This window comes from Crocodylus siamensis, chromosome 7, assembly GCF_052110815.1.
Source record: "Crocodylus siamensis isolate JL-2025a chromosome 7, ASM5211081v1, whole genome shotgun sequence".
Classification (NCBI taxonomy): Eukaryota; Metazoa; Chordata; order Crocodylia; family Crocodylidae; genus Crocodylus; species Crocodylus siamensis.
In genome coordinates, this window is record NC_143401.1 from 67,958,414 (window position 1) to 67,984,734 (window position 26,321).

The following is a 26,321-nucleotide window of genomic DNA, read 5'->3' on the forward strand; positions in this document are numbered from 1 at the left end:
CACTGTAAGTAATGTTCTCCTTTTAACAACAGAAAAATAATTAGTAAACAACAACTTCAGTGATTTAAAAGTAGGTATGTAATTTAAAATATCAAGTTACAGATTGCTTATATTTTTATACTGTCTTCTCATTATTTGCTTGCAAACAACGCTGTATAATTATCCTATTACAATTATTATGAAATAAATATCCCAACAAGATATTCAAATTTGTACATCCTTTAAGGATCCTAGTGATCATACATCACAGAATGTTACAAAATATGAATTAATCCTTTTTCCCCTGCTTTGCCTACACTAACTTACCCCTTTTTCTGTTACTATTGTATTTAAGCACATGTCACTATTCCATACATTTACAACTTACCTGGAAGACATAACTGCAGTTTTTCCACTACTGTAGTAATATTCTGCTGCTGAACCCTGCATCGGATGATTTCCTCAGTCTGGGCTATCACCTTAGATATATATTTTTTAAAATCACGATTAAATTATGCAACAAAATTTAACTTGCTACAAATATTAATTATGTCTATAGGAAGCACCATTTTCTCACCTCTTTCCCAGCATCTTGAAGCCTTCGGTTGGTATCAGTAACTTGAACCTTAAAAATAATTTCACCTTTGTTAGACAAATATGCATATACTGCCCTGATGTAACTGCTCACCCTTGTAATCAGATCATGCTTCATGAGAAACTTAGAACAAAGACATGCAAATTCAAATTAACTCTACAGCTTGAACTTGAACTTTTGATCGCAAAGGGCTTTTGTTAACTTCAATTACTTATGACAGTTCTTTCTAACAGATTCTGTGGCAAACTTCTCAAATTTACTTAGGATTTTTGAACTTTACTTGTTTCTGTAGGTCTGTCAAACAATTCAAATCATTGACCCAATTGACCACTGGTCCCTTTTTGATAACCTCAATGAGCTCTATGTGCCATTCATTGTCTGTAAGAAATGGCGATTGCATTTTATGGTAATTAAACATTCATACTTTACTGAATGCAAACACTGGGTGGTTGATTAACATCAAACGTGGAAATCTCCAAACCACAGCAACATTTTAATGCTGCAGGTGCAGGCAAAGCTCGACCTCAGATTTTCCCACATATTAAGTGACTCATTAGGTCATCATAATAAGGAAGCACATTCTAGTTTATTAAAAATCTCATTAATTTCCGAACAAAGATGCTCAATGACCTCATTGACGCTGTATTTGGTCTCTTGTTATCTGAATATCCTTTATATAATGCTCTTCTAATCATAACCTCTGGTGAACTATGCTCATTCTGTCTGGTGTGCATATTTTGCTCTCAAAAGTGTAAAGAGAGCTAAAAGGGACGGGTCTCACAATTCACCATTCTGCACTCTGACTTTTGAGTAAATCTTAGTTCTCATTTCTAATGAGATACCACCACCATTCTCATCTGGAGAGCAGATAATTTTTTTATAAAACACAACTGCAGTCCCTTAAAAATATTCAAGATTTAGTTTTAATTTTTTATTTTGAATTTAAAATGTCTTGATGCATATGATACAAAAAAAGGACTCAATATAAAAAATATTGCTCTTGCCACAATTTTACCATGTTTTAGTTTCCTGATTCTGACGATGACTTTTAAAATGCAAACTAGTTTTTGGCAACATTTTTTAAAATATATTAATGAATAAATCAGATAATTAAACCTAAGAAGTCAATCTGGCAAATGGATTACAGCAGCAGACAACCTGAACACCTATACAAAGTAATTTTTTTTTTAATTTAGCTTTGAGCATCAGGATATTTAAGTTACTCATGCAAGTTTTATTCTCTAAAAAAGGAAGACAAGTTATTTCTTTTAATAATCAATAACAAGGATACACAGAACTCTACTTTCTTACCTTTAATTTTTCTGCATCAGCCCTTACTTTAAGTAGTTCTGTAATAGCATCCACAAATCCTTGATGGTGAAAATTGCACATCTTTTCAATCTCCCTATCATGATTACGTATACAGGCATCCAGTTTTTCCATAAACCTTTGGTGTGCATTTGGCTGGTCATCATAAACAGACCTGTTAAATATAAATGACAAGAAAAAAAATATTTTTTCCTCAAAAATATATTATGTGCAGTGATCTTTACTGAACCATTTAGATTTTCAAAATTTAAATTCAAATATATCACAATGACATCATGTGTGAAACCTTCCAATGAAATTATCCACATCACGGGAAATTTATCATCAAAGGAAAAACGAAGACCAAAACTGAGGACTGAACCCAGCCCTTGTTAGCATTAATCCAGGTGCTTAACCATTTACAACATGGTTGACCTGAGCCCCACCGGTTTGTTACTTATGCCCTAATGCTCAAAAATAGGTACAAAAGAATCAGTTTCTCTGACTACCTCAAATAGCATGGATCCCTTTTCCTTCAAATTCCACTGTTTCTTAAATAGTAAGAAGTGTAAAGATGTAAATTTACTTTTTCTTTTTTTTTTAGTATTCCTAAGAGCAGAGTTGTCCAGTTAAATAAATTTTGCGTGCCTCTAGCCAAACAGTTAAGAAAATGCCCTACAGCAGTCAGCCATCTAGTGGCATACAGTTAACAGTGACTGAATTGAATTTATGAGAATTAATGTTGTACCAAAGGAATTATAAATCTGCAAGAAACACTAAGACCAAAATCTGAACAGATGCCTGAAGCTGCCACCAATATCTGTATTTAGACATATTAAGGTGGTCTGATTTTCAAGGGTCAAGGCCTCTGTCCCTGAACCTCTTAATACATAACTATTGACATACAATCACGGATGTGGAACAGAGATTTAAGAAAAAGTAAAGCTAAGAATGTAGTTTGTTAGGTCTATTTTTTGTTTAAATAAATTCAAATTAATCTGATATCTGGAGTCTTTTTCCCCCTAGGGCTTGAAGGAGTGGGTTGGTTTGGTGGTTTGTGCCATTAACTGTTTATTGATTTATGTCATGTAGCCAACATGTTTTAAGGCAGATTGGGGAAGAACTGAGAGCAGAACATGTTGGACTGGCTCAGGAATAAGTGGTCACATAAAAGAATGCACAGGCACAAAGGTGCACAAGGGAGACAGTACGTGGCTCAGCTTTAAGCTTTAGCAGAGAGGAAAAAAAGAGGAATCATGAGCAGCTGAACAAGGAGCAAAAGCACAGGGTGCTTATTTATCTCATCAGACAGGAAAGAAAAAACAGTGAAGAGATCTGAAAAGTGATTTGACATGGTCAGAATGGCAGACAAAAGACGATTTTCAAGTAGCATTTCAATACTGACAAAAGGAGTTCAGGCAGCCAGCCTAAAACTTCAAAATCAGGAAACTAATTTCTAAAATCATGAAATTGGCTTTACATTTATGAGATTTAGAAATACTATTTCAAGCTTCCTTTCAGTTTCTGAGTCTTAACTTGCCTTGTAGAGAAAAGCTTGCAGTTATGAGGGTAAATTAGAGATACTTATGCAATCACCTGACAAGTTCTTTAAGAAAAACACTCAAAATGCTGCAATGTGGACATAGGTTTTAGTAGTGGAGTGCTAGAGAGAATAAGAAAATGTGAAAGAGTGAGAGCACAAGAAATCACACATTCAGATTTTGAGAATTTTATTCATAAGATAAAAACTAGCATCCATTTTACTGATAGCTACAGGGGGAAAAAATCTGTCATCACAGAGGTGATGAGAGTAACATTTGACACATTACCTTCCCAGCAATCCTGCTTCCATTTTGCCCGCAGTGTTTACGTTCTTTTCTCAACTTAGTAAGAAAAATAAAAACAAACTAATGGAAAACAGTAATACTGTACTGCATACAAATGTGAAAAAATTCCTTACCTTTTAATTTTACTTTCCTTCCTATTCCATAATCAATTATGTCATTCTGTTCTATAAAATAATTTTCAACATAGAAACTACCCAGGGAAAGTCCTCCTATATGATATAACATGATTTTAGTAACTTATTTTATTTATAATTATTTGACTTTTAAAGAGAATCAAATGGTATCTTGCATGACTGAAATCCACCCCGTTCAAGAATTCCCATGCTGCTTAATTCCTTAACACATTGCTTACAGCAGGGGTGGGCAAAATGCGGCCCGAGGGCCAGATGCGGCCCACCAGGCCATTCTATCCAGCCCGTGGGGCCCCTAAAAAATTTAGAAAATTAATATTAATCTGCCTTAGGCTGCCTGTCATGTGGCCCTCGATGGCTTGACGAAACTTAGTAAGCAGCCCTCTGCCCAAAATAATTGCCTGCCCCTGGCTTACAGGGTACAAAGCACCTTGAATGAGCACCTTGCATTGCTGTGGATTTCATTCATGCAAAATGTCCTTTCCAATTCTTACTGTCTTTTAACAGTTTATGTCCAAAGACGGGAAACTGAGAAACACAGGAAACATGGAGAGACCTACTGAGACCAACTCACATTGTTTTCTTAGAGTTTACTTTAATTATTTATCCTTAGAATCCCAGAAGGAAATGTCTGGCTTGAACAAATCGAAGTTTTTTTTCAGACTGAGTAGAACCAAATCAATCAAAGCCAACATTGGCTATCACCTCTTAAATTCAAGAATCATGGAAAAAAGTCTTTAACCCTCCAGATAACCAAACTCCTAGCGAGAGAAAAAGTCCCGTCTTCCCAAACCTCTTCAGGGACATATGACTTTGCATCCTCCTGTAAGTCTTCCCCCTGACTATCCTCTGTAGGAACTGAAGACCTGTGAGGTCTTTAAGATCTAGGATTGAATCTAGGATTGAATTTGTTTAATAAACCTGGAACTGAAGGGTCCAATGAGCCTGGATCTTCTGATAGAAAAGAGAGAGAGGCTTTTTTGAGGAAAGCTTTGACTTTCTGGAGTTTATCCTTTTGACCCTGACTTACATTTGGGATTTTCAGGTGAGAGAAGCAGCTGAATTCAGGGAAATAAAAAAGGTAATGAGCAGCCTTGTATGAAGAATGGAAGAGGCCTGTCCCTGGAAATCTTCCCCAAAAATATTTCTTACTGACTAAGGCAGGGAGGGGAAATGGCAACTGGAGAAATGAGAAGAACTCCCTCGGCTCTGCTACTCACTTAAGGAAATAAAAATCAGAGTACTAAGAACCATGTTTCTCCTTCAGAGCACCATGGAAAACCTTACAAACTACCTGACCTAGAACAACAAGTGCTGCAGATTACTAGAATGGACCTAGTATCCCAGCACTCCTCTGTCTCTTTGAGGAAAGACGCTGATATCCTGAAACCTGTACAGCAGAAGCAAAGGGAGCTCATTTTGAAGTGTCTCATTCCTGGGAGAAGGAATGAGAAAGCTGAGGAGACAAAGGTCACTAAAATGGGCCTCTCTTGTCAAATAGAAGGCGTCTTCTAAGACCAAATTTCAAAGCTTTTGTCCCCCTCATGAACACTATGGACATCTGGTGGAAAGAGGGTTAGCTTTCTCTGAAGAACTGGGACATGGGCCACACCTAACACTGGAGGTTTTTGACTGGGGTGCACTGATGTTCCTGCTATACTTACAGCACTCAGAGGTTCTTGGCTAAAGAGTCTTGCTCTTCTGCTCAGGATCATACCAATCACCAAAGTTAGGGTCAGAAAGGAATTTTTCCTGAGGAGAGAGGTGGGTACTTATCCGCAGTAGTGTTGGCATGGTCCCTAGGATCTTCTGAGCACATATTAACCAATTACTTCCCTGTCATTTCCATGGCAGAACAGTGACAATGTCTCCCACACTCTTACTTACGGCATGTTACTGAGTTATTCTTGGTGCTGAATTACTATATCTTGTAGCTATGTGTGAGGATTAGAAATAGCAATTTTTGGAATACCTTGGGTAAATGATTGCCTGTGAATGCTGAAGACCAGACTCAGTGTCCCGGGGGGGGCTTCCAATTCTTTGTTCCTATCTGTGGACACCACACCTTCTTTAGGACAGACTAGACTCACCATGTTAAGGCTGAAGCAAAAAAGAGCTGAAGTAGTCTAATCTGTTGCTCCTTCCTTTGACTCCAAGTTATGTGTGCAAAGGACCTCCAAGTTTGGCTCCCCTGCAGCTGTTCTCAAAGAAAAGCGAGAGGGGCAACACTACTGCAAAAGCCTGGTTATGTTGCTAATGAAATTTGGGCATAGCCATCCTGTAGTATTCCCTGCTTATCTGTTTAACTGAACTGCTCTGCCTGGAGCTGAAACAAAATATTAACTAAAGCTGGATGGACAGAAAAAGAATCTCAGAAGTCAGCAACAGGTCACCCTGCCTAGTAAGTTTAAACAGCACAGAAAAACCCATTAATCCATATAATTCATTGAAGACAAGTAACATTCATTTTTTTTGGAAATAAGTGTATCAGGATCCAAAAAACGAACTATCCTGTATTTGCAGTGCTGCTAGAAAACTTCTAGGCCATGGTAGAAGAGACAGTGGAGTAAAACTTGTATTGTACTAATAATTCTATATACAACGTAGAAAGGAGAACATAAAGGCTTCAGTCCACTGTTGCCAAACCACACAACTCAAGAATAATAATTTTTAAGAGAAATTATCACAAGTAGATCAGGACTAGTACAAGAAAAGGACTTCGAAAAAATGATATAGAGGGACAAGAAACTCCAGCTAGTAGGTATATGTTACTTAGATACATAAAAAAGGAACATGGTTTGGAACTGAGAGCCTGGATATATATCAAAAATGTTATCAAAAAATTCTAGACAAACAATCATGAATCACAAAATTCTTGCAAGTACATAGCTTGGTGTAAACTGGTGCAATGTCTCATGCAACATTACATGAACCCCGTTTATTTCTGTGTACTGGCTTTTCTGTGGTGCTTACCACCTTCACATATCAGCATTTCTTATGTGTTGCTGAGTAATAGTTCCTTAATTCACAGAAGCATAGTGAGGATAGTATCACCAAACCCCTGGGAAGTTACAAAATATTATTATTTTGCAAAGGGGAAACTGAAACACAGAAATATTAGAAGACTTGACCATAGTCACAAGGGACACATCCAGACAAGCATGCAAGTGCAGGGGTGCACGTTTCTCGTGGCACAAACAACAGTGGCAAATATTTGTACCTGTAATTTTTGTCCCAGGGCATGCCCCTGCACACAAGTTCCAGTGTGCAGCAAATTGACCCAGGTGCGGTAGGGAAGGCTGAGGGCCTCTCAGTGCTGTACTGGCCCCAGCAGTCTTACTTGGGGCTCTGGGGGCCTCCCAGGGCAGCAGTAGTGCTGAGCCAGCCACTCAGAGCCTGGCCACCAGCCTGAGCATGACTCTGGACAGCTAGGCTGTTTCTGACAGCACATGTTGCCACCATGTGTGCTGCACCACTTTTTTTAGCAACGTGTTTTTTTCTTTACACCAAGATTTCCCAGTGTCAAAAAAAAAAACCACTGTTAAAAAAAAACAAGTGGCACGTGCGGTGCACACAGCAGCAATGTGCACTGCCAGAAACAGAGCCTGACTTTCCAGAGTCACGCAACTAGTTTGCACTGTGGCAAATGGGTGCACATGTGCTGCGTGCAGTTTACAATGCCACAACCGACTTCGAGGCGCCACAAAACGCACATGTGCACTCATGTGGACATGCCCAAGGAGGTCAGTGGTAGAATAAGAAAAACAAAAAAACCAAAATCTCAAAGGTCTCTGTGCACCTCAACCACAAGATCAACCTATCTTTGAGTAATGGTATTGGGTTTACCATGTTCTGCACTGCATCATGCATTTGAAGGCCATTAACTTTGAAGGCCTTTAACAAAGTGCCATACATAAACTAAAACTTTAGTTGAGAAACTATGCTTAAGTTTCAAAGCATGATAAAAAGGTTACATTATAAAATGATACATAATAAATTGTGATCATTACAGAGCAACTTATTACGTACATAGAGCTCCACCTTGTGGAAATGATAATAAATTAATTCTTCTTCAGATTGTGGTGATAGAATGAAACTGTTACAGAACTTCTTAAATAAAGCTTATAATCACCCCAAAGTTCAGAAGAAATTAATTTAAGACTCTAAAATTCTAAATATACAAAAAAATACGAAAAATTAGTCCACGTAGTAATTCTACTTGTTATTAACTAGGATAGTCCAATCAGAGATTGGATTCACAGCTGTTTTTCTTACCCAACAAAGTTGTATGCATTACTTTAAGACTAGCATTAAATACTTCACTTTCAACCTGATATTAAATACATATCAGTTTTCCTTTTTTCCTATTTTTTAAATCAATTAAATCGCTTCTGTTTAACGCCAGATTCGTTATTCCCACTGAATCATTATTGTAATTATTTCCAAGGTTGTAGCAGGGCTGGAGAGTTATTGTAGCCACAATAGTCCAGGAAATACGCAAGAGACAAGAGGGTTTTCTGTAGGGTCAAAAAGCCGGTCAACTACTTGGTCAAATAATGTTAAACGATTGGTCAACTAAGTGCATATTTTTGACTAGTCAAAGATTATAGCAATTTTACCAAAAAAAAAAAAGAGAGATTTTTTTGTAATTTCCTTGACAGAAATAAGATTTTTTTTTAATTTTCTGACAAATTTCTTAATGGAAAAATTGGCGCTTTTTCTGTGTATTACTTGGACCTATTAGCAGCTTTTTACAATTTTTTATCAATATCTGACCAGTCAATTGACCAAACTTTATTTGACAGGTCAAATAACCAACCCTAGTTTCTTGTGATATCTTTTACTGGCCCAACACTACAATTGGGAGAGATTTTGGACAAGATTTCATGCACAAAGTACTCTTCATCGGGCCTGCTTACAAGGTGTAATTTCCTAAGCATTAGACTAAAATGACATAGCAGGAACTATGCACCTAGGGAGAACTGCCTCCTCTCCCAAATTCTCTTATTCTTTTTTCTACCCATAGATTTTACACTGCCTACAAATTATGTATTCTGAACATGCCACATATTTGTTCTGAAAATATATATTGTAGAAAGTTCAGAAGTGCTAGCAGCTGGAGCTTTACACACAAGAAAGAATTAAAACTCATTTCACTATCTGGGACCCAGCAGACAGCTGAAGCTTTGGCTACTGCAAAGATGCCTGCAACTGCGAGAAAATAAAATGAGGAATGAATTTTGAATCAATAACCAGACAACAACACATGCAACACTTCCGTAATATTCGCCACTATACTGACCAATGCTAAACTTACTCTTATACTTATACTGACCAATATTAACTTACTCTTTCTGCAAAAATAATCAGTAGTGAAATTGTTAACAATGTTCTGAAACAACTCAATGCACAAACTGCAGACCCTAATTAACTCCCTGCCCCTAATCTCCCTGTTATCTGGGGGACTGAAAGTTAACTTGAATTTGGAAGGGATCTGGGACAGAAGTTTAATAAATCAGTTAAGTCTAATACTACGTTCATCCAGGTTATCTTCAATCCGTTTCAGCCATTTTGAAAGAAGTTTGTGTAAGCTGAACTTCTGTTGCGTTACAGTTTTGAACTCGTTTCTGGTTACTTATACTGATTTATGTGAAATTTCTGTCCCTAGCCCTAATCGCTTGGTTACATGGTTATAATAATAACTGTGATCATCTTAGTAAAGCTTAGTGATTTAACCTCAAAACTATAAATATAATGTAAACAATGCATAATTTACACATTTTCCATATACATTACATATATATTAGAACCATAAGGCTGAAAGGGACTTTAGGGATTATCTAATCCATCCCCTGTCCAAAAGCAGGATATCATGTTCATAAACCATCAGTGACAGATGCCTCCTCCTGAAGACTTTTAAAGAAGAAAGGCCACAATCTTGCTAGGCAAGAGAAAGAGAACTTGAACCCAACACGATATGAACACACAACATTATATTCCGTTATCAGATACATTGCCATTGCACCACGAGGTCTCAGAGCAGGGCTGTTCTTGCTTAGTTTCAATTCAGGGACCTTTCATGTGCGAGGTAAGCATAACCACTATACTATAAACCCAATTAAAGGAAACAATGCTGCAGAATCCAAAATCAACAGGAAAGTCACGTTCTACATTCGCCTCTAAAAAGTCATCTCAATTTATTTAAGGAAAAGATGAATTACTCACTTACTTGAAATAGTTCTATGAAGATAGTAGGGTGTAGCTGGGATGGACCAGGAAATGTATGAGGCAAAAGTTTTTTGATGATATCTTCTATTGGACCAAATGAATCTCCCCCAACTATACAATTAGTCCAATAAAAGATATCACCAAAAACAAGCTTTGCCTCTGAAAATATTGTAACTCAAAAAATTGTAACTCAAAGGGTCTGTGGCGCACAGACCTAGTAGAAACTCTTCCAGCTAGATCTATACTGATAAACACAGAAGACGTTAGTTCACAGTATTTGATTTTTTGTGCCAAAGTAGTCAGTTACTCCTCAGTGCTAATTTTTATTTTTACTTTCAAGCACAAAACTTCCTTACCTATATTTTAAAAAATATTATTAAAACAGACCAACTTGTTGACTTTGAAAAATTAACACACTGCAAAAAGAGAAAAATATCATCCCTATTAACTCGACATATTTCTAGCGTGTGTTGGTAAACACAAGAGGGCACCCTTGTGGCCTCTTGGGCACCCAGATAACATATTCTTCAGGTTGACAGAGAAGGTATAGTTTGTTGTTGGCGGTAACAAATTATTTGGTCAATACTGGTACCTCAGGACCAGTAAAGATTAAGGACAACCAATATACAATAGCATACATCATTTGACAGTTGATTATAGGATAGTCACAAGTAGTAATTTAGGTTACAATGCATCATACAAATATCATCTGTGGCTCCAGCAGGGCATGCAAGATTTTAAATGACCAAATGTCAGAAAGAATGACAAGTGTGAGAGAAAGGATTAGTACTTTATTGAAGTGAAAAAAGGTGAGAAGTCAGGCCAAGGAGAATGGATCAGTCATGATATTTAAGAGACCCTGGAAATCAATTCAGTATGATAAGGAAATATTTAGGGAAGGATAGAGAAGTAACTACTGGCCAGTGTACTGAAACAAAGGAGGAATGCCAAAACATCTATTGGGAGAACAGTAAACGGACTAAACAACAAAATTTCTACCTCTGATACCTCTGTAATTTAACTTTAGTAAGTACCTTCTAGCAGGACTAGAAAGAGACTGAAGTTTCCAACCATTCTACAGAGGAAACTGCTCGGGTGTTCTGACTGCAGGCAGAAAAGGTCTGGAAGAACAAGTGCCAAAGAAGTGAACAGTGTGCTGATGTAGCTGTAACTCCCCAGGACATGTATGAGAGGAAAGGGGGTTTTGTGACACTGGTATCTTTTACTGAACCAACACTATAACTGGAAGAGAGGTTAGACAAGCTTTTGGGTACAAACTGACACAAAAGCAGTACAATCATCTCCAACCCCTTAAGGATTTTTTTTTTTAAGTCTACCCATTTATTTAAGATTTTTAAATGGGCAATTGATTTGATTTTTTATTATACCTCACATTCACAAGGAGATATATCTTTAGGAGCCTACGTTATCACAGTTTTCTGGACTGACCTGCTTCCTTCCCAGATATCAAATAATCTAACAACAGTAGGATAGGAAAAACAAAGTTAGGTCATAAGAACAGATGGAACTTTGGAAAATGTGAGACAGTTTAGCTCTAATGGGATTTGGGATACAAAGCATGGAAGAGAGAACCAAAACATCAACTACGGCTGGTTGACTAACGGTACTCACCGAAACTCAGTTTTGCCAGTAAATTTACAACTCCCGTGGGATCTGCCTAGCCTTCTGTCCCCAACCCTCATTCTGACCAATAATAGTTAATCATTAGTTCTATCTCGGCCTTTTTTTCAGACTGCATTCCCTAACTTGCAGGGCTATTTCTTCCATTCTCAGCTTGAGACAAGGTGCTGGTGCTGCTCTGAGGATATCACAAACCAGTATTTTCAGGGCAGCAGCCTCCAGAAGCAGAGTGAATCTAACAGCTGCTAAGGGTGTTGTTACATGATTATTAGCAAACACTAACTCTAAGGAGTTTTAGGCTGTGTTAAAATTAGTATGTGCTGTGGGCAGTCACACGTGATGGGTTAATACCCCCTGCAACATACACTGCACTGACCTGCCCCTGGAGGGATGCCAATCAGTGGTATGGCTAGCAGCTGCACATTTGCTACATGCCAGCCCTGCTTGCTGGCTCTTAATGGCAGTATAGGCTTGAGGATCAGGATCTATTAGCCCTCCTCCTCCCTGGAATGGGGCCCCACAAGCCCCTCCCCCCCGGCCCAGATCAGGGCCCCCATCACCTACCTATCCACCCCAGCCCAGATTTAAATTACAGCAGAGAACATAATTTGGATGGCAAGAGGTTCCTTATTCAGGTGAGGGAGAACTGGAAAGCTCCTGCCTTGATTTATAGAAAAGTAGGGGAAACCCTATTTTTCACTTGTAAACTGATTGTTTTTAATAAGGTAATCAAGATACAAAAAGGAACCCCACAATTTCATCTTCAGCCAGTCTTTTTCAAAGTAAAACTTTAAAATAAAAAATGTAATACACTGTGAATTTTCAGTACAGTATTTCTCTAGGATCAGTAACTTCTAGTTTTAAGCAATTTTACAGAGAAACTATGGAAGCTTTCTCTACATTCTCATGTTCAGATCACAAACAGAAGCCAAAAGGATTTATATAAATCTCATGTGCACACAGGCATTTTCTCATTTGAGAAAAAACAGAAGTTTCAGACCAAGTAAGCAATAAAATAAAAAGTATCTAGGGTGCTAATATGTATTGTGACATCAGTGAGTATCTACAAGCAGAGTATTTGACAACACAGGTCGCAATATAGGATTAGAACCTGAGACTGGAAATGCTGTCTCAACCATAATGCGATTATACACTGTACTTTAAATTTAAGCAGCCATTTCACAGGAAACACTGTCGCAATTTCCTTTGTTCTACAATATACAAAGATATTTTGTGTTTACACTAACTGCAAACTTTGTAAGCCTTTTTTCCATGTAGTACTTTTATGTAGTTTACTGCAAACACCCTTAAAATTCTTTATAAAATAATGTCCAGGTGTTTCCTGTAATTCAACAAGTTATTTTAATAAGCAGATTTCTTAATACCTAAGCAGATTTTCTATGCCAACTACCACCAAGAGGCGCGATTCTGCCATCCCTTTTTATAAATACTTGTCACTGTTCTATTTAAAATATTACATTACATGCCAGAACAATGCGCAACTAAAGCTAAGGGCAAATCACAAAAAAAGATTTTATTAATCTTAGTTTAGCTGTTATACTTTACTTGCCTTGTTTTCCTGTATGTGCAATTTCTGTGAATTGTTCTCACTAATAGTATCCGGTTTCTATGAGCAGGAAAGGCCTGAGTACAGTTTGTTAGTTAACATTACTTCCTATAACCAGGGTCAATATTCTGTAGTAGTGACACTACAACAGTCATTGTTCATACTGGATAAGCAATGTATCACGCTGAAGGCTGTTAATGGACATCCTCTGTAGTGAAACATGAACTGATAATCAGTAAACCCAGATTTGCAATAGACTTCCTCCTTCCTGTTTTTGCACTGCTGACCAAGGAGATGTCTCTTCCTGCTAAGCTTTTGTGCTACTTACTAATGTATGAAATGAGATTGAAAACATGCATTGCATTTTTTTAAATTTTATGCTGTATGTATGTATAATAAAAGATAGAAGAATAAATTCTGCTCACAGAGTGTTCCCCATTGGCTTCAGTGGTACATGTAACCAAAGTTTAGCTCTGTTTTGCATATATTTGTGAACATAATGATAGTAGCTAGGAAGATACTGCTATTCATCATAGACAGTAAATTAAGGAAGTCGGTAAAACAATGCCTTTATCATTACCAGTTATTTCTACAGATAGAAGCTAAGTAACATTCCCTATCAAGAACACTGGATTTGCCTACAATAAAAGTTTGGAGTACTACATAGTATTTAACGGTTCAATCCAGATTTCTCTCTCATGCAAATATAGGCCCACCCTAGTGACAAGCTACAATTTATTGAAACCCTCTTACCTTGTTTATTTGGGATACAGTGTACAAAACCCTAAAATGATAGCATTCATTAGCTATCGGCAGATCATCTTGTTCTTATCTAAAAGCCACTTCACAAGGCATATGAGTACAGAAAAGGCCAGTGACATTTAGCTCTGACTGGCTCAGGAGCCACATGTGCAGTCAGTGTTAACCAAAGAGCCACATTATACACTACTCCAGATAAGCTGTGGCAAACAGTCCAGTTCAAAAGAGGAAAGTATTGTACTTATACCACACTTGATAAAAATAGAGAGCACAAGTGTTGCATTACTCTCGACTGCAAGAAAAACATTTAGTGTACGAAGGAAAAAAAAAACCCAAACTGATAATGTTTTCTGCCAAGAGTTACAGATGATATATTGAAGAGCCACTTGAAGCTCAAGGGCCACAGTCTGAGTATCACTGAGATGGAACCATTTATTTTGTAATTCAAAGGCCCACTGTTGTCAATAAAATGCTTCAATCACTGTTTCAACTAGACATGCCTGGAGTACATACGTGTAAATGTGTTATTTTAGAAATGAAGGAAACTCCAAGAGAAAAAGGAATATAGTAGTTTTGGATTATATAGTTTTGTTTCAAAATAATTAGATTTACAGATATAGTATTTAATCCGAGTAATAAAACATTACAATACCAAGGTGTGCTGTATTCCCTGTGAATACTTCCATGGATACAAAGAAGAATCCTTGTCACTGACTTTACCCAGAAAAACACTCAACTTTGAAAACTGTTCATAGGCACATTTCATAATTTTTTAAAAATATTCTTGTTTAAACTAAATGCGTTTTTTGTCCACTTTACAAGATGTATTGACAAGTTCCACATACACACATGTCATTCTTCCTATAAAGTAATGCTGTATCATGCATTTTCTCCATGTACATACATATCTTCCAGGGCAAGGGACCAAAAGAAAATGAGACTGAGTTGTAAAGAAGCTCCTTTTTATTTTAGCTGAAAAACCTAGCTAATGGTAACTAATGATGTTTCCCTTTATGGGAAAGAGTTCCGGAAGAAAACTAACAGCCTACATTAACTGATTTTCCTTAATTTGCTCAGCTTTGTTTTCAATACTCCTCCCTGCTTAAGAAACAGCATGAGTGGCAGAGAAATCTGTTCACCCCTTAAAGGAATAAAATACTTTACAGGAACTCTAGTTCTCAGAAGCAGGAGTGCATACTAGATAATCTTGTAAAATCCCTGACCCTCTAAAGTAAAAATTACTTAAAACACTAAAAATATTATTATAAATATATACTCAAATCTTCTTAAAAACAGTTCTCAAAACAGGAAAAGCTATCATACTGCAACCACTAAAAAAGATTCTGTTTGTCAATCCATGCAGTCACAAGAAAGTCTGCATCTCATGAACTAACCTCAGAGCCATGCACTGCATAAAAAGTTAAAGCTTCCATTCAATCCCCAATACAGTAGAACATCACTCCCTCTCTCCCTCTCTTAAGTACTTGATTTAAAAATCAAGTGAAGTGCCCTTCTATCCGGCCTGTGGGGCCCCTCTAAAATTTAGAAAATTATTACCTGCCAGTGGCTGCCTGTCAAAGCTGACAAGGTGCCATCAGCAGGAGGAGCTGATGGCAGGGCCCAGTGGCAGCAGCAGCAAAGCCCACCTGGCCTTGCCATACCCCAGTGGAAGCTTCTGCCTAGCAGAGTCTTCCGGCTTGATGACCATGGGGATGTTCCCCTGCCTCCCCTCCATCCAAGAGTGGAAAGTCAGATAAGAACAGGAAGAGGGGGGTGGGGAAGGATCACCAACAACTGCCCCACTCCATGGGGACTGGGTTGAGCTGGGCTGGCTCCACGCTGTGCTGTGCAGTCATGGCCATGCAGCCAGGATCCGCATTCTGCTGGAGCCAGCCAGCACTACACAGTTCCTGGCTGCATAGCCAGGACCACAAGCCATGGCATGGAGCCAGCCCTGCCTGGCCCAGAGTTGGGGAGGGCGGGGGGGCGGAAGCAGCAGAGGGTGGATTGGTGGGGGGAGTGGCATCAGCAGCTGGGAAGCAGCAGTGGTAGGTAAGAATATGGAGGGAAAGTAGGGAAGCAGCATGGGAAGGGTGGCAGCAGGGAAAATGCCAGGAGCAGAAGCACAGGGCCTGCACCAGTGCCCTGGGGCCAGCAGCCACCCAGGGTGGGGCAGCAGAAGCACAGAGCCTGGGCACAGGGTCTGTCTAGTTCCATCACATGAAGCTCACATGCAGTCCACCTGAGCCACACACCTCTGGGGAGAGCCACACATGATGGAGCTGGCAGCCTGGCCCCACACACTGCTATACACAGGTCATGGGAAACAGCAGGGAGCACCGCACTGTGGAGCTGGGCCAGCTCTGCTCCTCTCCCTGCTGAGCCCCATGATCTGCACCACCAGCTTCATCATGCACGGCTCAGTGGGGCTGACCCCACATATTGCCACCACGTGTGGCTAGGGATTAGAGTGGGAGCATGGGGAGCTGTGTGACACAGGGCCAGCTGAGGCTGGTCCCATTCACTGCCATCAAATGCAGCTCCAGGAACTGGCACACTCCAGGGACTCCAAGGACCCCCTACTCCACACACACACACACACACACACACACACACACACACACACACAGCCCCCACCCCCACCATTACCCCCAAACACACCCTCCTACACACACTCTGAAGCCACCCACCATAACCCTACGCTCTCCCACCACCTCCAGCCCACACCTATATGCCCCACACCCATGCACACCCATCCACCACACATACACACTCCCCAACCACACCCCCCACACACATATACCCCCTTACTGCCTACAAACAATATACAAGAGTAAGGCTGTATTTTGAGTTATTATGCAATTGCCTCTAAATATACTATGAAAACACACATTTCATAGATTTCATAGACATTAGGGCTGGAAGGGACCTCGAGAGATCGAGTCCAGCCCCCTGCCCAAAGGGCAGGAAGTCAGCTGGGGTCATAGGATCCCTGCAAGATAAGCATCCAATCTACTCTTGAAGGTGTTCAATGTAGGTGCTTAAACCACCTCTGCTGGCAGACTGTTCCAGACCTTGGGGGCTCGGACAGTAAAGAAATTCTTCCTTATGTCCAGCCTGAAGCGGTCTTGCAGGAGTTTGTGACCGTTCGACCTAGTCATCCCTTGGGGCGCTCTGGTGAACAAACGTTCCCCCAGATCCTGGTGATCACCCCTGATAAACTTATAGGTGGCCATCAGATCACCTGAGCCTGCGCTTTTCCAGGCTAAAGAGTCCCATGTCTCTCAGCCTATCATTGTAAGATCTGTTTTCCTGACCTCTGATCATGCGCGTGGCTCTCCTCTGGACTCTCTCAAGCTTCTCCACATCCTTTTTGAACTGTGGAGCCCAAAACTGGACACAGTACTCCAGCTGTGGCCTCACCAAGGCCGAGTACAAGGGGAGAATGACATCCCGGGATTTGCTCGAGAAGCATCTATGGATGCAAGCCAGCGTTTTGGTCGCTTTACTAGCCGCAGCATCGCATTGCAGGCTCATGTTCATCTTGTGGTCAATGATGACAATATTTTTTTTAAATAAAAGTAAAATAAATTATAGCAGATGTTTAATTTTTTATTATACGATTTGGTTCCCGCCCTCCCCCTTCCCCCCATTTCAAGATGGCAGCACTTTCTTTCCTAAAAGGAGTACTTCCGGGGCAAAGGGAGGGACTTCTGGTGGCAAAGGTCAGAGGTCGGACTTCCAGTCCCAAGCTGGTGACCAGGGGGTGGGGCACTGGTCAAAGGCGGGGCTACCCTTGCAGCCCTCAACAGCTCACCAAAACTCATTGAGCAACCCTCCAGTTGAAATAATTGCCCACCCATGATCTAAGCACTTGACCACAAGCATTAGTTAAATACATTGTTCTAATTTATGAAAAAACTGCAGTCTTCACACTCACTGAGATTTTGTGACCTGATGACTTTCTCACCTACAACTGAGATACGGTTGAAATGTTCAGTGTAAGATCAAAATGCAAAATCCCTCTTAAAGTTTAATTCTATGTGCAAAAATAAAGAGACAAGTTATAGCCTCTCTGCAAATTTCTAATTCAGCCAGTTCCCTAAATCCTCTACCTCAAATCCCAGATCTCTCCAAACCAAAAAAACCTCTGAAATCTGTTTCTTTTCTTGTTATTCTCTTTTGGAGTCTTAGCTCCCTTCAGGATTGCTATTACTAGCAAATACTGAGGTACAAGAAGAATCTCCAGAACAGGCCATTAACTGTTTCCTGGTCAGGAGAATTTAGGTGAGTCACATGATACCTGGGGAGACGTGCACAGCCAGGCATACTTACAGTTCAGTACCAGTGTGACTGCAATGTGATTGTTTATCAGAGGTCTGGAGTGACAGAGATCAGATCTGGATTTTTCAGCTACAGTTAGGTAGTTGCCATACAGGCAAGCAAAGGTTCAATTTACCAATCTAGTAAGAACAAATAATTTAATTACGTAGCTGCAAAACAGTTTAATTTGATTTTTGGAAGAAATTAGACCCCTAGTACTTTTTTAAAGCCTTGCAATTACACATTTAGCTGTCACTCACACCAAGCTTTCCATCTGAAAATCAATCCTTGATGTTATTTTAAACACATTTTTACAAGAGTTACAAACAAGCAGAAATATGTTTGATCCAAAATATTCAAAGGTCTGGACTACCACCCTGTTGCTGTTGTGGGTTTGGTTTGCCTATTTTTCAGAGGAGGGTTAACCAGGAGTCGGAGATAATAAATGCCCAGAATTAAGAAAGTATACAGCCCATGATATTTTTATATTACAATCATGGTTAAACCTGCCAACAAAGAGATTCTGTTTTATACAAAGATATATTGATTCAAAAATCTAAATTGTTACTCGAGTGAAGTATCCCACTGTACATAGGCAACTTGAGAACAATGGGTAGGCCTGAGTGAGCCTGCATTCTAAGCAAAAAAGTCAGAAGGGAACCAAAGGGATAAGGAGGTGAACCTGTTTGAGCCCACACAGGATGTACACAGAGTCAAGGAGAGCATCCTAGAAAAAATTATCAAGGAGCACATCTGTGGGAGCCTGCTGGCTAATGTAATGCAGAGGGGTAACCAACATGGGTTTTTAGCAGACAGGTCCTGCCTGACTAAACTAGTTTCCTTTTATGACAAGGCCACCAATTGTTTAGATGCAGGAGTCAAGGTGGATGTTATCTATCTGGACTTTAAGAAGGCCTTTGAAATGGTATCCCATACCATCCTTATATATAAACTGAGGAGATTTGCCTTGGATGATTACACGGTAGACAGGGTAGCAAACTGGTGCAAGGGTTGCACTCAGAGGGTGGTAGTGCAAGGGTTGGTGTCAACCTGGAAAGATGTGGGCAGTGGGGTCCCTCAGGGCTCAGTTTTTAGGCCGGTGCTGTTCAACATCTTTGTCGGTAATCTCGATGAGGGGGTGCGAAGCACCCTGTCCAAATTCATGGATGATACAAAATTATGGGGATGCAGCTCATACCCTGGAGAAGAGGAACCAGATCTAGCCAACCTAGATAGGCTGGGGAAGTGGGCAGAGAACAACAGGATGCAACTCAATAAGGACAAGTATAAGGTGCTGTATCTAGGGAGGAAGAACTGCCATCATACCTACAAGCTGGAGGGCGACCTTCTCAGCTCCACTGAGGCAGAAAAAGATCTTGGAGTCACTGTTGACTCTAGGATGAACATGAGTTGCCAATGTGATGAAGCAGCTGGCAGAGCCAATCGTGCCTTGTCATGCATCCGTAGGTGCTTCACAAACAGGTCCAGGGAAGTGATTCTCCCCCTCTATGTGGCACTGGTCACACCACAGCTGGAGTACTGCATCCAGTTCTGGACGCCGCAGTTCAAGCGGGATGTGGACAACCTGGAGAGGGTCCAAAGAAGAGCCACTTGCCTGATTAGAGGCCTGCAGGGAAGGCCCTACAAGGAAAGGCTAAGGGACCTTAACCTCTTCAGCCTCTCCAAGAGAAGGCTGAGAGGGGACCTTGTGGTGGCATACAAATTCATAAGGGGAGAGCAACGTGAAGTGGGCGACGATCTGTTCACCAGTGCACTCCCTGGAATGACAAGGAACAATGGCCATAAGCTACTAGAGAGAAGGTTTAGGCTGGACATTAGGAAGAAAGTTCTTCACGGTCAGGGTTGCCGAAATCTGGAATGGGCTCCCAAGGGAGGTGGTACTCACCCCACCCTTAGGGGTCTTCAAGAAGAGACTGGACAGGTACCTGGCTGAGATCACATGATCCCAGGGTTGGTGACTCTTTCCTGCCTGCCAGGGACAGGGGATCAGACTAGATGGCCCACTGATGTCCCTTCTGACTCTATGAATCCCAGTCTCCTGACTTCCTGGCTGGTTGCCCTAACCACTACACCAGTAGTTCTCAATCTTGAGACACCCCTCTAAAGATGCCAACTCTCAGTTTTTACTTTTTGACGGCAAAAAGAAATAACAGACCAGCTTTTCTGTTGCAAAGAACTCAAACCACAACTACGGATTTCTATCTGAAATCTCTGGGTGCATCCTGATGAGTACACACATGCAGGGGTGCACATTGCCCAGGGGACAAACAGCAGTGGTACATATTTGTGCTGCTACTATTTGTCCATGGGCACGCCCCTGCAGAGGCAGTCCAGGGCATGGCAAAGTGACCTGGGTGGAGTAGGGGAAGCCTTATTAGGTTCTGGGGACTTCCCAGAGCAGCAGTGGCGCTAAGCCAGCCACTCAGAACCTGGCCAGCAGACAAAGTGTGGTTCTGGCCAGCCAGGCTCCTTTTTCTGGCAGTGCACACTGCTGCTGTGTGCACCACACCACTTTTTCTAGAAGCAGATTTTTCTGACAACAGGATCTTCTGGTGTCAGAAGAACTTCTGTGCTGCAAATTAGCAGCTCAGCGAACAAGTGCATGCAAGCCATGTGCAATTTGCTATGCCTCGAATGTGCATACTTGTCAGGACACGCCCTCTGGACGTCTCCTGTGAATCATGTTTATGAACCTAAGAGTGCTAACATTGTGTGGCACACTGCATAACTCTTACAAACTCCCTGGTTGAGAATCACTGCGCTATACCTTGGTGTCTCCATGAAACAATATAACACTATGTAAACAATATGACAGCATTTGCCAGAATCCAAACCAGTGAAAAAGAATTAAAATCAAAACCAGCTTGCCTGAATTTAACTGATGCAACAGAGCTACACTCTGAATGTGTTTGTAGTCTCTGCATAGTCAGACCACCCTACCCATATTCTAAAGGATATGTTTGCAGGGTTTGCACTTTAACTGATGCTGTTCAATTAGATGTAGACCAAATCTAGATTAGATGCTCACAGTACTGTGCACTACATCAATAATAAATTGATTGTACTGATCTCTAAAACAATTATATGCATCTCCATCTTCTGAAAAGTTACAGTGTATTTTGAAAGACATTTCCAATGTTACTACTTAAGCTCTAAAAAATAACAACAACTTCAAGCTCCTGCTAATGCCTTTTGAAGTTACAGCAAATTGTTTCAGAGGTACCCAGCATGTACACCGTTAGGTCACAGATACATATACTTAAGTAATATCTAGTACCAGTAAGCTACACTCCTGAATGTGTCTGTAGTCTCTGCATAGTAAGACCACCCTACTCATATGCTACAGGATATGCCTGCAGGGTTTGCGCTATCCTTTAAGCAATTACTTTGAAAAAGATACAGGACTATCTGTGTTTGCTGGAATATTATGACTTTGAGCCAAAGTCTGCAGGGTTCTTTTTCAAGCAAAGGGCCTGCAGACTATAATGAAGCAAAAATTTTTTAGTGATATATATTACTGGATCAACTGTAGAGTTGGAAGAGATGGTTTTTGGCTCAGCCAGATCAGGTCCTCTTTCTCCATTTTTCTCAAAGTTTTCCTTGCAACCTTCATTTCAAAGTGACATTTTCCCCCGCGATGTTAAATGTTACTCCTGTTTCTTTTAATTTGTTCTCTAATGACGCCTTACTGATGTGGGAGTAACTTGTTCCCTCTGTGGATATCATCTTCCCTACAGAGCACTCAAACTGCTAAAAGGTCCTTAGCTATTTACCCTGCAACACTAATCCTCTTATTTCTGACACTTGGCCCATTTTCATTTATGGAGTACACTGCAGTGCTACACTTTAAATCCAAAGATTTGTTCAGTCAAACTGTAAGAAAGAATGGTATGGCATACAGGTGATTTTCCTGTGCAACTGAGAGCTCTGAGCTCCCTCACAAGTGTAAAGCATGCTTAAAGTACATTTAAAAGTGTTAAAGGAGGACTTCTGCTTCGTAGGGGCAACCTGAAATAGCATTATCAATGTCACAGTCCTATAGTTTTTCTATAGTGTAATGCACTCGTTGATTACAAATATATTTTTATCAATATGGGATAACTACTGTTAAGAATTCTGTTTGCTGTTTGATGCTGCAGGGTTATACAGAACTTGACGGTATTTTTTACATATAATGTGTAGCAACTAACATACCTGTATTTTGTTTTGTTGCATTACCAGTTAATGGTTTTATTTGAAACTGATCCCTTGAATGAAATATGCATTTCATATTTCCCCTATAATTTGTCATTTTAAAGTTCGTAATTTTTAGGGAACAAGCTTAAAGCTGGTCCAGCGTAAGTTAAACAGAAATCTAATGATGCAATACAACATGGCAACTGAGAACCACCTTGGATCCCTTAACTATTCCCTTCCCAAACATTTAAATGATTTTGATTTGCTCTTGAAAGATGCGCATCTTTATTTAAGACTCCGCTATTTCTGTGGTATTAATAAATTCCTTAACTCTTGTATAGTGAAGCTTTTGCTAATCAGTGCTATGTAGTTAATATCTGACCAGTTTTGAAGAAATACTTCCTGCTACAAAAACTGAGACCCACTAAAGCAAACCTACCTTCTGAGAGAGTCAGGAAATCCCTAGAATGTAATAGAGAAGAGAAGACAAAGAAAACTTCAAGTATCTGACTGTTTATACTTAATAAATGTCAGGCATTTAATACGTTCAAAACAGACATGTAATTCAACCTTTATTTATCTTTCTTTATAAATCTCCCAAATCCTCACCACCTTCTTCTTACAGTACCCAGTTCTGTCCATTCCTCCTTCCATGCTCCACTCTGAATTTCCAGCATGCTTCCTATTTACACCTCCCCATGTTTGTCTGCCTTCTGTTTGCTACCCCAGCTTTCCAAGATCTCTCATACATCCCCTGCATGTCCTTGGAACCATCCCCCACTTCCCCAAGCTTCACCCTCATTTCTTCCATGTTCCAGCATCTTCCCAGGCTGCCAGCAACCTCATCATCACCTTTCTCTGCTTCAACCAATCTCTTACCCCTTCCATGCTCCTCCTCAAAAACTGGATACATGACTCCAGGCCAGGCCAGTCCTACCACCTGGCTGGTCCTTCCCTCTTACATCACGCCATTCTACTCCCCTGTGAAGTACCAAGGGTATCTGCCCACAATAAAGCAAAAAGTATTTCTGAAGTCTGCACATAAAACTAGCTGGAGACATAAAAAGCCAAAGAGAGTATTGTTATTAAGTCCAAGTGTTTCCATAAAAAGTCCAAATGCTATTAAATTATTAGGAGAAGGGAATCTAACCCAGGCTGAATGCAGCAGACTTTCAGGAAACTCCATTTCCCTGTGGTGCAAGGATCTAAAATTAAAAACTGGCCTCATCCTACAAAAACGTGCTTTAGCCTTAGATGCGGGCCCCTAACCCGCATCCAGCATTTACCCCAGCACGGCTGCCCGGGGTGTGCTGGGCCCGGGGGGTTGTCCACGGCTAGTAAAAGAGGAAGGAGAAACTGAAGTGGTTGGCACGGGCCCTGGGCCGGCAGCTGCATCCCTGCTCCCAGACACACCCACCGCCTTTGACAGCTCCGCGCTCGCCCGCCCGGGCCGCACCTCGGCCGCAAGCCCACGGGTGCAGGGGGCCCCGGGGCGCTGGGGAGGGCGCCACAGCCGCCCCGGCCGCTGACAGGCCCCGCTGCGGCGGGCGCGGCGCCGGGCTGAGAATGCGCGGCGCCGGGGCCGGGGGCGGGCCCAGAGGCCCCCCCTCGGCAGCACCAGCCGCCGCCCCGCGGGGAGCTGCCAGCGCCGCCCCTGCCCCTCGCCGCCGTCCCGGCCGTACCGCAGCGTGGGCCCCACGCAGGCCGTGTCCGTGCTCTCGATCTCCTGCAGGATCCGCTCATGCTCGGGGAGGCTGTCCGCCATCTTGGGTGGGAGGAGCCAGGCGGGGGAGTGGGGGGGGCCTGGCTTCAGGGAGCTCGACCGGAGCCGCCGGGCGGAGGCTGCGTGAGGCGCTCGGCTCGGCCTCGGCGCTGGTGCGGGCTTGCGGCCACGACCCCTGCGCAGCCGTCCCCGCTTCTGCGGCCTGAGCCCCTCCCAGACGTATCGCCTTGGAGCCGGGGACCCATCTGGCCCTCGCGTCTCCCCACGCCGGGCTGACGGCCTTGCTGCGCCCGGGATGCTGGATCCCGCCCGGGGCCGGACCGAGGGCGCCCTAGGCCACCCGTGTCCCTCGGCGCCCGCCACTGCCAGCTCAGAGGACAGTTAGGACGACGTTGTCAGCGACACGCTCTTGTCCTAAGTGCGCTTGAGAGTTGAGAAGACAGGAGCCGCGCGTCCAGCGACCTGTCTTCCCAGATCTTTGCAGGGGTGTTTCCCCCCTACCGAACCACAGGTCTTGGACCAGGGGCAGGCAGTTATTTTGGGCGGAGGGCTGCTTACTGAGTTTTGGCAAACTATTGAGGGCTGCATGACAGATAAATATTAATTTTCTAAATTTTTTAGGGGCACTGTGTGCGGGATAGAATGGCCTGGCTGGCCACATCCAGCCCCTGGGCCGCATTTTGTCCACCTTGTCTTAGACCAAGGTGGAGCCCTGGCCATCCAGGGCCATTATTTCAAATGATGTTCCTGCTGTTTTGTTCTGCATATAATTTTGGCGCCCCCACCCCCAATTTTTGTGCCCTAGGCAACCACCTAGTTCACCGGCTGGTTGGACTGGCCTTGGGAATCTCAACACCCCCGAGGGGCGTCTCTGCACCCTGCTGAATCTGCTCAAGATTTGCTTCCCCACCCTGTCCAAACTCAGTGACTCCTTGCCACGAACAGCTAGCAAGTGCAGCCGCTCCCCCTGTTGTAAAGGGTCTGGACTCGCTGCACCAGTCCTGCAGATCAACTCGAGCAGGGTGCAGGGCCCTGCCCCAAACCACAAGGAAGCCAGAGGTGGGGTGCCAAGTGGCCAGACGTGCCAGATTGGGCAGCGGATTCAGCGGTAGGGAGATGCCAATAGCTGGACGTGAAGTCAGCGGCAGCGCAAAGTCACTGCAGCTGCTCCACCCAGCTCCGTGGGGCCCCCCAAAGCACAGGGCCCTGGGGCAGTTAACCCGGTTCACTCCCCCACTCCAGGAATGGCTCTGCCTTCAGAAACCCAGTCCAGCCGGGCTTTCGGCCACACATCTCTGGGCTAAACAACAGAGAACAAATGCCACTTCTCAGAGTCTAGTATAACTCTTCTCTTGTCCCCCCGCTTTATATCCTGAAACAGAAGCACTTAAAATCTAACTGGCCTTAGACGGTCCATTTTTTTCATGCATCTTTGCAGAGATTTTTATTCTAAATAGCAAGTATAGTCTTCCTTTTTTATATCATGTCACTGCATCTATTTGTGATGCATTTCAAGGAGCTCAAGATAGCTTTAAGGATCTAGCTTTATCTTGCTGGATCTAAATCTATTTGGATTCGCATGGGGCTGCGTGCAAAAATGTTATAGATCCAGCCAAACCCAGCTACCAGATTTATGTCCTCCTTCTGTTGGTTTTGCACCAGGATATGTCAGAGCCTGGATTTTTTGATCAAGTAACAATTAAAATGCTTTCTCTTTTTTGACCATACAAGTTGGAAGCTAAAAATGCAGCAAGCTTCAGGTGTGTAAGTGCATTTGCAGTGCTATTAACAGGGATAAAGTGAAACTGGAGTAGCTAGCTGTACTTCTCTTCTTAAATGGTAGAAATTTTGGCCTTGGGATCAAAAAAGCAAACTGGATTCAACAAGATCTAGGTACTGAACATGGAGTTTTTTGAGCAATGTTTTTGGCGCACTTTGCAGCTGCTGTATTTTTCTGTTCATTTAGCTTTTAGAATTTGGTAAACTGGGGATTAAAAGTGTCAAGATCTACATGGATCTATAT

At 41.9% G+C, this 26,321-nt stretch overlaps 1 protein-coding gene across 9 annotated transcripts in view; it reads right to left on the reverse strand.

Moving 5' to 3' along the window:
• Positions 1-24,396, reverse strand: part of EXOC6 (exocyst complex component 6) — a 166,313-nt gene extending 141,917 nt beyond the window's left edge. For all 9 annotated transcript variants that reach the window (XM_090058751.1, XM_090058748.1, XM_090058750.1 and 6 more), the window contains exons 1-4: positions 24,258-24,396; positions 1,886-2,057; positions 557-604; positions 368-458 (exon numbers count right to left, since the gene is read on the reverse strand). In XM_090058751.1, the coding sequence (XP_089914877.1) occupies positions 368-458; positions 557-604; positions 1,886-2,057; positions 24,258-24,340 (394 nt within the window). In that variant the 5' untranslated portion in view covers positions 24,341-24,396. The remainder of the gene's footprint in view (positions 1-367; positions 459-556; positions 605-1,885; positions 2,058-24,257) is intronic.
• Between the last annotated feature and the right edge of the window lie 1,925 nt (positions 24,397-26,321).